Source organism: Eptatretus burgeri, chromosome 9 (genome assembly GCF_056783735.1).
Source record: "Eptatretus burgeri isolate ZD-2024b chromosome 9, Ebu_testis_v1, whole genome shotgun sequence".
NCBI classification, from domain to species: Eukaryota; Metazoa; Chordata; class Myxini; order Myxiniformes; family Myxinidae; genus Eptatretus; species Eptatretus burgeri.
In genome coordinates this window covers 46,635,885-46,648,742 of record NC_140969.1, presented here as the reverse complement: position 1 = coordinate 46,648,742, position 12,858 = coordinate 46,635,885, and the positions used below count along the sequence as shown (strand labels likewise).

Genomic DNA, 12,858 nt, shown 5'->3' with positions numbered 1-12,858 from the left:
GTGTTTAACATGTACTCTGAAGATCCCTCAGTGAGAGAATGAGGCGATGTGATACTCTTCCAATTGAGCACAGTTCTATTAAACCAGGAACACTTCTACCAAAAAGATGGAAACTTTCTGGCCCTCAAACATCAACAAGCTTCTTTTAAAGAAGTGCATCTATTGTCATCTTCGAGGAAATGCTCCTGAAACTCGTCAATACCCCACTGTGGTTAGCCAGGTAACCAAAGAAGATGATAATTGGCAGTGTGTCATGGCTCACAAAGGTGAAGAAAATGTGATGGCCCATCTTCAATCATCTTTCGAAGAAGCTGACTTCCGTATACCTCTTCATGTCTTGGACTCACTAAAGGCAGGACACAAAGTATGTGATGTCATCTCAAATGACACTGATGTCATTGTTGTCCTGCTCTACCACATACCAGTCAGTCTTCCAGCAGCACAACCTTGAGCAGCTGTGGGTGCGAGCTGGAGTGGGTGACACCACTCGGTATGTGCCTCTTCATACCTTGTTCCAGCATGTGGGTCATCAGCTCTGTGCAGTACTACCAGCTGTGCATAGCCTTACAGGGTGTGACATCACAAGTAGAATTGGATCAAAGAAGGCAGCTTTTCAGGTAGAGCCAGAAAAGTTTCTCAAACACTTTGTGAGATCACCAACCCTCTCTCCATCATTAATTCACAATGCTGAGCATTACTTGGTGAAGGTACTGAAAAGTGGAAGTGATGTTACAAATTTCGATGATCTCCGAGCAGAGATGTTCCATTTCAACAAAAGTAGTTCTCTTCATAACCTGCCTCCAAACAGCCAGGGACTTCTACCTCATATCCTACGTGGATTCTTTAATGCTTACACTATCATGCATACCTTGGACAGCCATACTGATCCTGAAACTGTTGAGTCACTGAAGCCAGAGGATTGTGGCTATGAGTGTGAGCAGGGTCAGCTAATACCTGTAACATTGAGGAAAATCCTTCCTGCCCATTGGTCTGTATTCTGTACTTGTGATAAGTGTGCTAGGTCAACTTGCTCTTGCAGGATGGCTGGGGTCAGATGTTGCAGATTCTGTCAGTGCAAAAAAAACCATCCCACTGCAAAAATCCAATTGCTTAATGTGATTCTCGGGAATTCTGCAACTTTATGTGGAGATGACTGTTTGAGCTTTGCATTATATTCTTACAGTTGATTTATGTGTATTATGTAGTGTATGTGGCAATATTAGTTCTAGCAGTATGTAGCGTAGGTAGTATAGTACTTAGAACATGTTATAAATCTTGAATGTTGGATGACTGATAATTCAAGAAAATGTATCAACAACACATTAGAACAATTTTACCTGGACTTTATGAGCTAGTTTGTAGTAATGTACATGTAACTAGTATTAGAATGCAGTGTGTTTATTGTAGTTTTCTAGAAAACTATCCAGGTACATGTAAGTATGTAGTAAATTATGTAGTGTGTGTAATAATATTAGTACTTGCGGTATGTAGCATATGTAATGTAGCATTTAGAACAAGTTATCTTGAATGCTGAATGAGTGATAATTCAAGAAAATATATCAACAAGTCAGGAACATATTGAGCTATTTGGCAGCAATGTGTATGTAACTAATAGTATTGATGTATGTGCAGATTGTGCACCACTGTATTAATGGTTGTGCATAAACCAGAACTTATTTCAATGTGTAAACATTAAAATTCTTAAATTAATATTGCTTTTGACTTGTTTTAATAGAAAGGCGAGAGGGAGTGGGAAGGATATTAAGTTAGAGTTTCATCTTGAATATTGTTCTGCATTCCGAATTTTCAATATTTTGGCAGCAATTTTGGAATTATTAATAAGTAGATCAACTCCAAAAATGTAACCAATGAATTTCTTGTGGTCAAAAACCTATATATACATGTAGTATCAAAAATCAACTTCCCATTCCATTTGGTTGAGTAGATATCATTTGATGAAATACCATAAAAGTAGCCATTTGGGGGTAGGGGTGACTTTGGTTTACAATGAGTTTTTTTCAATATTTTGGCAGCAATTTTGGAATTATGCCAAGTAGATCAACTACAAAAATTTTTATCAATGAATTCCTTGGGGTCAATAACCTATATTTAGTACAAAAAAAAATCAACTTCCCACGCCATTTAGTTGAGGAGATATCATCATTTGATGAATAAGCCTGGTGTTGGCGCAGTGGTGAGGGCAGCGGCTTGGGATCCAAAAGGTCCTGAGTTCAAGCCCAGTTGGGCCACTGAATTAATACACCAGGGGGTTGACTCAGCCTGCCATCCTTCCGAGGTCGGCGAAATGAGTACCAGTATACTGGGCCGGTGTATGCCCCGGTTAAAATAGGTGTACCATATCCCTGTGTCGTAAGAGGCGACCAGGGTTGCGTCAGGAAGGGCATCCGGCGTAAAACATCTGCCAAAATCACTATGCGGATCATATGGATGATCCGCTGTGGCGACCCCTAACGGGAGCAGCCGAAAGAAGAAGAAGAAGATATCATCATTTGATGAAATGCAGTAAAAGTGGCCATTTGGGGGAAGGGGTGACTTTGGTTTACAATGAACTCTGTGGTCATCACACATAGTCCCATTGTGGAATATGAAAATTGAATTGCTCAGAGAACCTAATAATGAAACTTTTGGCCAAATTTTATAGCGAACGCAGTGAGCTTCATACTTAACGCGTGCACGTGAGAGAATAGGAAACGACAACAACAACAACAACACAATCCCCCTGGCTATTTGGAATCTGTGTCGTTAGCTATGACCTTTTGCTTCCGGTTGTTGTTAAACGCTGTGCGGTGTATAAACACGATTGGGTTTTATTTCTATCTTGTGAATACTACTTAACGCGTGCACATGAGAGAATAGGAAACAACAAAACAACACAATACCCTGGCAATTGTGAATCCGTGTCGTTGGCTATGACCATTTTGCTTCCGTTTTTGTTTTGTTTCCAGTTTTTGTCATGGGGAATGATGCATGCCGGGAGATCATGATCGGAAGTGTTTATTTATTTATTCAATTATTTTTTTCCCAAAGTTAATTTTATACTTCCGAAAGTGATTTTTTTCATGAAAAGAAGTGTTTATTTTGTATTTAACATTACCGGGAGTGATTTTGAAACTCTTTCTGGAACTTTTAATTTATTTTATTCTTGACCAGAAGTGATCGTTTATTTATTTATTTATTCATTTATTTTTTCCCAAAGTTAATTTTAATAAAGATATCTCCCGCATCATCAAAAAATATTTTTTAATCGTGATTTACATTATTTGTTCGCTGATCCCGAATCAAGGCCGAAGTAACCGGAAATTGCGTCAAAATCATCAGCTGTGCGGCGCTTACACGTACCACGGTATAGTTGGCAAGTACACAGTTGTGAACAAGTTATAGGTAAAGTCAGAAGCGAATGTAAGAAGAATTCTACGTTCGCTTCTCGGCTTTGCCTATTCCATATTAATGATTTATTTCATCTCAACCCAATACGGGCATTTTGGTTCAATTATACTTTGCTGGAAGCCAACTGCGAATCCAAGATGGACCCTACAGGGAAAATGTACTTGATCTGGAGGTGTTACCCAAACTTTTTTTGAAGGTCTTGGCATCTCGAACAAAAAAAAAATAGGGTGATGCTCTGAAAGAGTCATGTACACAAACACCCCCCCCACACACACACACACACAGCCTATACTATTTCGTAAAAAAGAAAACGTAGATATTACAGCTAATGACGGGGGGATGACATGATTGCATCAGCGCCGTTAATGAGGGTGTCTCACGACGAATAACGTGCTCGGCTGGTTCTGTCCCTCACTTATTTGTGACTTCACTTATGCTAAAGTATGTGCACCAACATCTCGATGTATATATATATATATATATATATATATATATATATATATATATATATATGTATATGTATATGTATATGTATATTTTTGGGAGTTTTGATTTAGTGAAAAGATTAAATTGCTGTGCGAATAGAAAGGCGTTGAAGCTCCGAAGAAGAAATCGGCACGGCGTTCATTGTCCAAATAATGGCGAGAAGGCGAAATGCACCCGACGAGTCGGAATGTCTACGCCACAATGGTGAGTATTGTCATTTGGACAATGAGGGGAGGGAGGCTCAAAACTGCTGAGTGACGTGGTGTGTGCGGCAGAGTGAGCAGTGGAAAGAATGTCGGTTTCGGGTGGGAAGGTCGGGAACACATTACAAATTCCTGTGTAAACGACATGGGGGCACTGCATCAGTGTGTGGGTGGGAAGGTCGGGAACACATTACAAATTCCTGTGTAAACGACATGGGGGCACTGCATCAGTGTGCGGGTGGGAAGGTCGGTAACAAATTACAAATTCCTGTGTAAACGACATGGGGGCACTGCATCAGTGTGTGGGTGGGAAGGTCGGGAACACATTACAAATTCCTGTGTAAACGACATGGGGGCACTGCATCAGTGTGTAGGTGGGAAGGTCGGGAACACATTACAAATTCCTGTGTAAACGACATGGGGGCACTGCATCAGTGTGCGGGTTGGAAGGTCGGTAACAAATTACAAATTCCTGTGTAAACGACATGGGGGCACTGCATCAGTGTGTGGGTGGGAAGGTCGGGAACAAATTACAAATTCCTGTGTAAACGACATGGGGGCACTGCATCAGTGTGCGGGTTGGAAGGTCGGTAACAAATTACAAATTCCTGTGTAAACGACATGGGGGCACTGCATCAGTGTGTGGGTGGGAAGGTCGGGAACAAATTACAAATTCCTGTGTAAACGACATGGGGGCACTGCATCAGTGTGCGGGTTGGAAGGTCGGTAACAAATTACAAATTCCTGTGTAAACGACATGGGGGCACTGCATCATTGTGTGGGTGGGAAGGTCGGGAACAAATTACAAATTCCTGTGTAAACGACATGGGGGCACTGCATCAGTGTGCGGGTTGGAAGGTCGGTAACAAATTACAAATTCCTGTGTAAACGACATGGGGGCACTGCATCAGTGTGTGGGTGGGAAGGTCGGGAACAAATTACAAATTCCTGTGTAAACGACATGGGGGCACTGCATCAGTGTGCGGGTTGGAAGGTCGGTAACAAATTACAAATCCTGTGTAAACGACATGGGGGCACTGCATCAGTGTGTGGGTGGGAAGGTCGGGAACAAATTACAAATTCCTGTGTAAACGACATGGGGGCACTGCATCAGTGTGCGGGTTGGAAGGTCGGTAACAAATTACAAATTCCTGTGTAAACGACATGGGGGCACTGCATCAGTGTGTGGGTGGGAAGGTCGGGAACAAATTACAAATTCCTGTGTAAACGACATGGGGGCACTGCATCAGTGTGCGGGTTGGAAGGTCGGTAACAAATTACAAATCCTGTGTAAACGACATGGGGGCACTGCATCAGTGTGTGGGTGGGAAGGTCGGGAACAAATTACAAATTCCTGTGTAAACGACATGGGGGCACTGCATCAGTGTGCGGGTTGGAAGGTCGGTAACAAATTACAAATTCCTGTGTAAACGACATGGGGGCACTGCATCAGTGTGTGGGTGGGAAGGTCGGGAACAAATTACAAATTCCTGTGTAAACGACATGGGGGCACTGCATCAGTGTGACATCCGTACTCCGAGTAATGATACAAAAGTGCAGCCACGTGCTGTCCATGAATGAATGAATAAAGTGAGATAATAGAGTTTACATGTTGCTATCAGTATCAGGTATAACGTTTCCCTTTCAAACCATGTACAATCTACATTGTGCGATACAGGTGAAGACGAGACGGTGAAGAGGAGCCCGACCTACCTTCTACCTGCTGGGCTGTTGTTGTTTCGGCTCTGCAACTGTTTCCTGGTCCAGAGCAGCTTTGTGCCGGACGAGTACTGGCAGAGCCTTGAAGTGGCACATCATCTTGCCTTTGGATATCCTTCCCTCGCCGTCCAAGAGTGGAGTTAAAGTGGGGGACACTGGATGGGTTACGGAGAAAAGTTGGATTGGAGAAATTGAAGAGGACAATTTAAAAATCTCTGCCATTTGTGTATGTAATATGTATACGACGGACCCTGAAAGCACATTTCCCTTCTGTGGAAAAGCGTTTTATACCTGAAACTGCTGAGTCGTTCATCTGTAGTTTGTAGTGACAATGTGTGCAAGAGTTTATCGAAGTACTCGTATTTTGAGTAAACTTTCACACGTTCCTTTTATCTAGAATTTAGTTTGTTTCATACTGGATGAAATAAAAATAGGACCGCTGGACTCGGAGCTTTTTCTGAGCCCTTGCCTAATGTTGGAACCCAAATTTGGTAGCATTCTGCCTGGTGGGTCTACATAGACACCCAGCAGGATTAAAAAAAAAACCTGTCAAGCTTCTTGTGAGCCAATGGCCATCCGTATCTAGTGCCCAATTGTGTCTGCAGATGTCCTCCTGCAGTTGGGTTACTTCTTATTAGGAGGTTGGTGACAGGATTTGCACTCCGGCCACCGTAAAACCCTTCACTCTGCAAAACGCACAAAAAAATCTGAAAACCCACTCCGTGGGAGTACCGCCTGTGCAGCTTCCCTCCGCAGGGCAGCTCACCGGATGATGGGATTGGGGCAAAGCCTTCGGGACCCCCAATCTTTGATAGGAGGAAAACCACAGGGTAACCTTCCCTGGTCAGATTGCGGTAGTGTGTGTGTCAGAGTGATGCTGAGGTGCCGTCTACCAGACGGTGCTCTCCTTGGGTTAACCTGAGGCGGTCCCTTCGGGTGGGTGCCTGGAATGTCCTATCCCTAAGAAAGGATAATCACCTGTCTCTGTTATCATCTGAGCTCAAGCGTTTGGACATCGGGATTGCAGCTCTCTCTGAGGTTCGGAGACCGGATTGTGGCAAGATCATGGTGGGTGGTTACACTGACTATTGGTCTGGTCGTTCTGATGGTTACCATACCCAAGGAGTTGCTGTAGCTCTGTCCAATAAGCTGACACCAATGATAAATGAGGTAACACCGGTCAACGAACGTATTATAAGACGAAGGATTCGTCACTCCTTGGGTGTCATTTCCCTGATCTCTGAATATGCTCCGACTGAGGCGAGTGATCTCACCGTGAAGGATGAATTCTATGCCACGCCCGAGTCTTTGGTTGATCGGTGCCCCAGGTGAGACAGGAAAACCAGAATAGCACTAAGTTCCTTGACTGTGCAAGAAGTCATGGGCTCAGGGTGACTGGTTCATGGTTTCAGTGCCCACAGGCTCATCACTGGACTTGCTATTCCAACGCTGGCGGTGTGGCAAAGGAGATTGACCATGTGCTCGTTGATGGTCGCTGGAGGATGATCCAGAACAGCAGGGTCGACTGGAGTGCTCAGTTCCTCAATACTGACCACATGCTTGTTGTAGCAGCTCTGAAGTTGCACCTTAAATCCAGAAGAATGGTACCATCCCAGCCGAGGCTGGATGTTGGCAAGCTCAATGATGAGAGGGTAGCTGAGTAGTTTGCGAACAGGATGAGTGGAGATTTGGGGGGTCTGGATGCTTTTGGGAATCCTGAAGAGTTGTGGAGTGCCTTCAAGACCACCGTCCTTGATGTTGCCGTTGGATGTCTTGGAACTCACCGGAGGACAAAGAAGAATTTTGTCTCTCGGGACACTGGATACTATTGACCAGTCGCAGGGCCAGGCTGAATGGCAGAGCTGAGCTGTTCACGGTGTTGTGTAAAACTGAATGCGCACGTAGGGTGAACAAGGAGGCTTGTATGCTTGGAATCTGTGAAGAGGTAGAGCATCACTTGTGGTCAAGTGATTCTCGTTCTGCTTACACTGGAATTCAGGCATTGTGTTCCTCCAAGCCCGTCCCTCGGTGTACTGCAGTTGGAGCAGAGGGTGGTGGGTTCTTGACAGAGGACTCCGAAGTGAAGACTTGCTGGGCCATTTACTTTGAGTGGCTGTTCTAGGCTGATGCACAAGCTGATGAGTTTGATGTCAGGGGTATTACTCTCCCTATTGCTGACACTCCAATCAACTGTGATCCATCTTTGTTAGTGGAAACACAGGCTGCGGTGAACCAGTTGAAATGGGGTAAAGCTCCTGGGGTCTGTGGCATCCATGCTGAACTTTTCAAGGCTGGTGGAAATGCTGTACTCATGTCGTTGCATGCAGTTCTGTGCTCTGCCTGGAACACAGGCATCGTCCCAACTGACTGGAAGAGGGTCCTTGTTGATGTCTGGGTCAGGCATGGGGAGTCATGGATTCACTGGATCATGTTGTGTGACGCTGTCGGTACCTGTGCAGGAGGACCGGTGGAAAGTGGACGCAGCGACGCTCTGCTCCGGCACATGCTCCCCTACCTATCGGTCTTGTATGTTTTGAAAACGCTCAAATAAAAGTTATGGCTTTTAAAGCGACGCATGTGCGAGTTGAGGTGATGAAAATTGGGTCGTGGTATTTATGTGATCATGATATATTTGCGAAATGATGTAAATCAGGGTATTGCTGTATTTTCCACAGCATGTAATGGCCGTTTGTACTCCGGTTGTGAATTGAATGTCTAATTTTCAGAATATGTGTGACTTGTTTAAATGTTACCCACAGCCCAGTGCAAACCATCATTGCATCTGTTGACATAGTTTGGTTGAAATTGCATTACTACTGTAATTGAAAGCCCTCGTGACACATTGATTGTGCAGTGCAGTGATTGCATCAGGCCCCTTAACCTGCAGCCACCAGCGGGCATCTGAGCTGGGAATGGCGCGTGGGAATCCGTGGCTCGCTCTACCCGATTGCCATTGCTGCTCTCTACCATACCCTCGCCATTCTACATCTTGACTCTGCAGTCACGCTGGTTTTGTGATGTTTGCTTTGTTTCATAATTTGATCATGAATTATTATGTAATCCAAAACTATTGCACTTTTCTTTTGTTTGTTTTTAACTGTCCACTTTACTTTCCTGGCTGAACCCAGAAGCTTTTGTGCCATCTATGTGTGACCCTGGTTAAAAAATGTATTTAAATACCGGAGTGAGGCTCATGGAAGAGTAAGGTAGAAACTGAGAGTGGGACAAACCTCAAGGGAATAAACGAACAGGAAAAGAGGAGAGGAAGGAGGGGAGGAAACCCTGAAACGAGCAAGTAAGGATAATGGGGGCAATAAAGTTCATTGCTTTGAATTCGGGATGACAAGATATGGTGATGCAGTCTTTGCTTGAAGTCCTGGAGGGAAGAGTGAGCTCGAACAGCCTCTGGAAGGTTGTTCCGTAGACGTGAGAAATGAGGAATAAAAGATTTGATATGGCAGTCAGCCTGGATTTTGGAAGTTTAACCAGGAGGCGATCACTGGACTAATGCGTACATCTGACAGTAGGTAGGCAGGGTCAGAGGATGAGAGATCAGACGGAGCAATATTGGAGAATAGACGGCAGAAATGAATCTTGATGTGACTCCGTGATAAAACAGTGCCTTGGCTTGACAAGTGATGTTAAAAAAATCTTTAAGGGAAATCAAAATTCATTCTGTGGTGTTCGACCTACCTAAGATAGTATATCGAAGGCTGCAGCAGATTGTTCAGTCGACCAGACATCTCATTGGTCCCAGAGATGCTTCATGGGCAGTAACACACATCCAGAATACTTTGCCTCTTTTAAAATAAGAGTGAAAATGATTGAAAATTGTATTGGATTACATATAACATTCTGTGTATTGTGTTTATCAATGTAAACATTATTTTAATGGTTGCTTTCACTTTTGCATGAAACCATATTTAACGAGAACAGCACTCGGTGGAGTGCATACCTCCGCCAGGCTGAACAATTTACGTTTTGTATCCCATTGATGGGCTGGATTTACATGCAGACCTTAACCAGGATCTAATCTGCTTGTTCTTGTCGCTTAATCAACTTGTCCACCTTGTTTTGTCATAAACCGTCCACAACTTTTTTGAAATATCATCCTTTATATCATTTTTGACCCTCTCTCTTATGCTTCAGTCACATTTGGCTCGGCGGCCGTAGCGTCTAAAAAAATCTACGGCCACTAGCAATTATAGGGCTGCCGCAGTATTTCCACGGTCACACAATGTAGCAATCACATATGTTTTTATTTTTCGGGTAGCCGCACGGGGTATTTATAAATTGTGGAGACCGAAAACGTGGGGGTGCCGTACAGTCTTTGATTTGATGTCGCACGGTGACCTTAGGGCGTCCCTGCGGCGGCCATAGAATTTTCAAGGCAGACGCAAGGTAGCCTCAAGGTGCCCGCAAGGCGACCACAGGGGGGCCTTAAGGCAAACGTGGAAATAGTGCGGCCGCCATAATTTTTTGGGGGTTGGCAAAATTCATTTTTCATTGATAAGAGCCTATGGAAAACGCACGAATAACACAAGCCCACTGTACGCCCTACGTACGGTCGACGTGGAACACATCTACGTCATGGCTACGGCTTGTCGAATTTCTACGGCCAACCTAGAAATGAAAAAAGTTATAACTCCGCGTTTTAATTCCACGGAGACCCCTACGACCTGTAAAAGATAGCCATACGGCGTAGGGCCACCCTGAGGCCACCACAGAAACTCTGCTGCCGCCGCACGTTTCTGTCAATTTGGGGGGGGGGGGTACGGCCGCCGTATCCTAGCCGGAGAGCAAATGTGACTCATGCTTTAATGGGGAAGAATCGCTTTTGAAATTAAAAACGATTATAGTATCTGGATCCAGATCCGGATCTTCACCAAAATCAATTTGATTCTTCCTTGTCACACACCCAACCTGTCCACCAAATTTCGTCCGAATCCGTCCACAGTTTTTTGAGATTTCGTGCTATATATCGTTTTTGGCCCGATCTCTCAATGGTGAAGAATCACTCAGAAATTATAGGACCTGTATCCTGATCTTCAGCAAAATTGAAAAGATTCGGCATTGTGACACACACACACAACATGTCCACCAAAGCCATCCCAAACTTTTTGAGATATCCTGGTCTCACACACACACACACACACACACACACACACACACACACACACACACACACACACACACACACACACACACACACACACACACACACACACACACACACACACACACACACACACACACGCACACACCGTTTTAGTAATAGATTATCCATGGATTGTGAAATTTTTCCCAATGAGCTTTAAAATTTGTCTCTTTTTATGTTCTTTCACGAGAGTTAAAATCCTCGACTTCGAAGCATTACTTTGATGATGTCTCCAACAGATTTGGGCACCAAGGGTTTTTCAAGCAGCGCTCGCGGCTGCAGCCGATTGGTCAGTCTACCAGACGGCTCGAAATCTCTTTGGTCCCAGAGATGCTTCATGGGTGGTAAGTGAAATTGCTGGCAGCATGGTATCATGCATTTAAGAAGTAAACGTTTTATTATCGAATCCTTGCTGCATTGGTTGTCCTTCGATTTGTGTTTTACCAGCTGGCAGCGCAGCTCTCATCTTGGTTTACCTGGTACTGTGCCACTAGGACACTCGCTAACAGTGTGGAGTGGGCACTCCTCTGTATTGCTCTGCCCCTTTATCCTTGGAAGGGGTCACTCAGACATGGATGGTGGGTCATTATCCCCATTATTTGGTCAACTGTGAGAACATTAACAGGGGCAGGAACGTACACATGACTCGTGGATCTCTGTTGCAGGTACTGTTTTCCGGTGGTACTTTCCATTCTTATTAGACCCACAGCCATCCTGCCCTGGATCCCGTTAATTTGCAGGCATCTTTGGCTGCTTGGAAGGCGCTGGATGGATGGTCTTGGTCTTTTTCTGCTCTACGGGTAGGGACCTGAACCTAAGTAGGGTTTATATATTGGTACATGAGGCCGTGTTGTTTGCCATAGGTAAAATATATACACACAGAGAGCCCCCCCGACTTGTGAACTCCTGTACTTACGAACGAAGTCCCATTAAAATAAATGCAGTTAGATGTCCTAACTTACCAACTCCTGAGGCTGTCATAGTTCTTTGGACCTCAATCGTTCAATGATCGAGACCATAGTGAAGGATAAGCAGCGAATTATCGAGCATATGAAAGGATTGGCACCCGATGAATCGACCATTATAACGAAGAAGAAAAAAAAAAAAAAAAACGAACAAGAAAGAACGGCGGCGAATCTTCTTATCTGCGGTTTAGCCCATCCATGCACATTAAAACACCACAAGGGGGAGATGAGACACAGAGTACGCACCGGTAAAGTGGAATGACAGTTCGTTATCGGCTTTCATGGCTGCAGTATGAATCAGTCTTGCGTTCTGTGTTCGCCGCCTACGGTCTCAAGCAGAGAAGAAAGTTCCAGGGCCATGTGTCCATCACGCAGGAAAAATGGCCAAAAGCTGTGCTCTCGGCATGGTGCAAAGTTGTCAACATCCATCCTTTTAGCATGGGTGGAGATTAAAAGCTGTATCTTGTCAGGGTGGAGCATTAAAGGTCCCATGACACCCAAAAGTACTGAAATTTCATTTATATATGTCCTACAGGAGTTTTTCATCGTGATTTCAGATCTGACGATATTTTTTCACAATACTCCTTCTGTAAAATGTAAAATTAAAAAAAAAAAAACCTCTTCGGGAACGCCCCTAAAAATTCTGCCGAAATCTACTGAAAGGGGCGTAACCCACATGACGTCATCTCCAGAACAACAAAGACTGCACGCAAATTACTCGGTTGGTGGTCGACTCCCCGGCAACGACTCAAACAAATCCATATTCGATTGGTCGACTCAAACGCTTCGTTCATTTCTGCTTTAAAAAAATCAAACATTTTGTTTTGAATAATGGATGACATGGACTTTGATTTGTCTGGTAGCGACAGTGAGTGAGAGAAATGAAGGATTTTGGTCTGAATCAGATGGAGAATTGTCG

At 44.2% G+C, this 12,858-nt stretch overlaps 1 protein-coding gene and 1 long non-coding RNA gene across 4 annotated transcripts in view; one reads left to right on the top strand and one right to left on the bottom strand.

The window, feature by feature from the left end:
- The window catches only part of LOC147020062 (uncharacterized), a 29,522-nt gene that overhangs the window by 5,261 nt on the left and 11,403 nt on the right, over positions 1-12,858 (bottom strand). For both annotated transcript variants that reach the window (XR_015061634.1, XR_015061635.1), the window contains exon 2: positions 5,811-5,971. This is a non-coding gene — a long non-coding RNA (uncharacterized LOC147020062). The remainder of the gene's footprint in view (positions 1-5,810; positions 5,972-12,858) is intronic.
- PIGB (phosphatidylinositol glycan anchor biosynthesis class B) overlaps positions 3,859-12,858 on the top strand; it is a 55,612-nt gene continuing 46,612 nt past the window's right edge. For both annotated transcript variants that reach the window (XM_085895078.1, XM_085895077.1), the window contains exons 1-6: positions 3,859-4,098; positions 5,776-5,926; positions 8,708-8,825; positions 11,214-11,318; positions 11,422-11,552; positions 11,640-11,774. In XM_085895078.1, the coding sequence (XP_085751204.1) occupies positions 4,047-4,098; positions 5,776-5,926; positions 8,708-8,825; positions 11,214-11,318; positions 11,422-11,552; positions 11,640-11,774 (692 nt within the window). In that variant the 5' untranslated portion in view covers positions 3,859-4,046. The remainder of the gene's footprint in view (positions 4,099-5,775; positions 5,927-8,707; positions 8,826-11,213; positions 11,319-11,421; positions 11,553-11,639; positions 11,775-12,858) is intronic.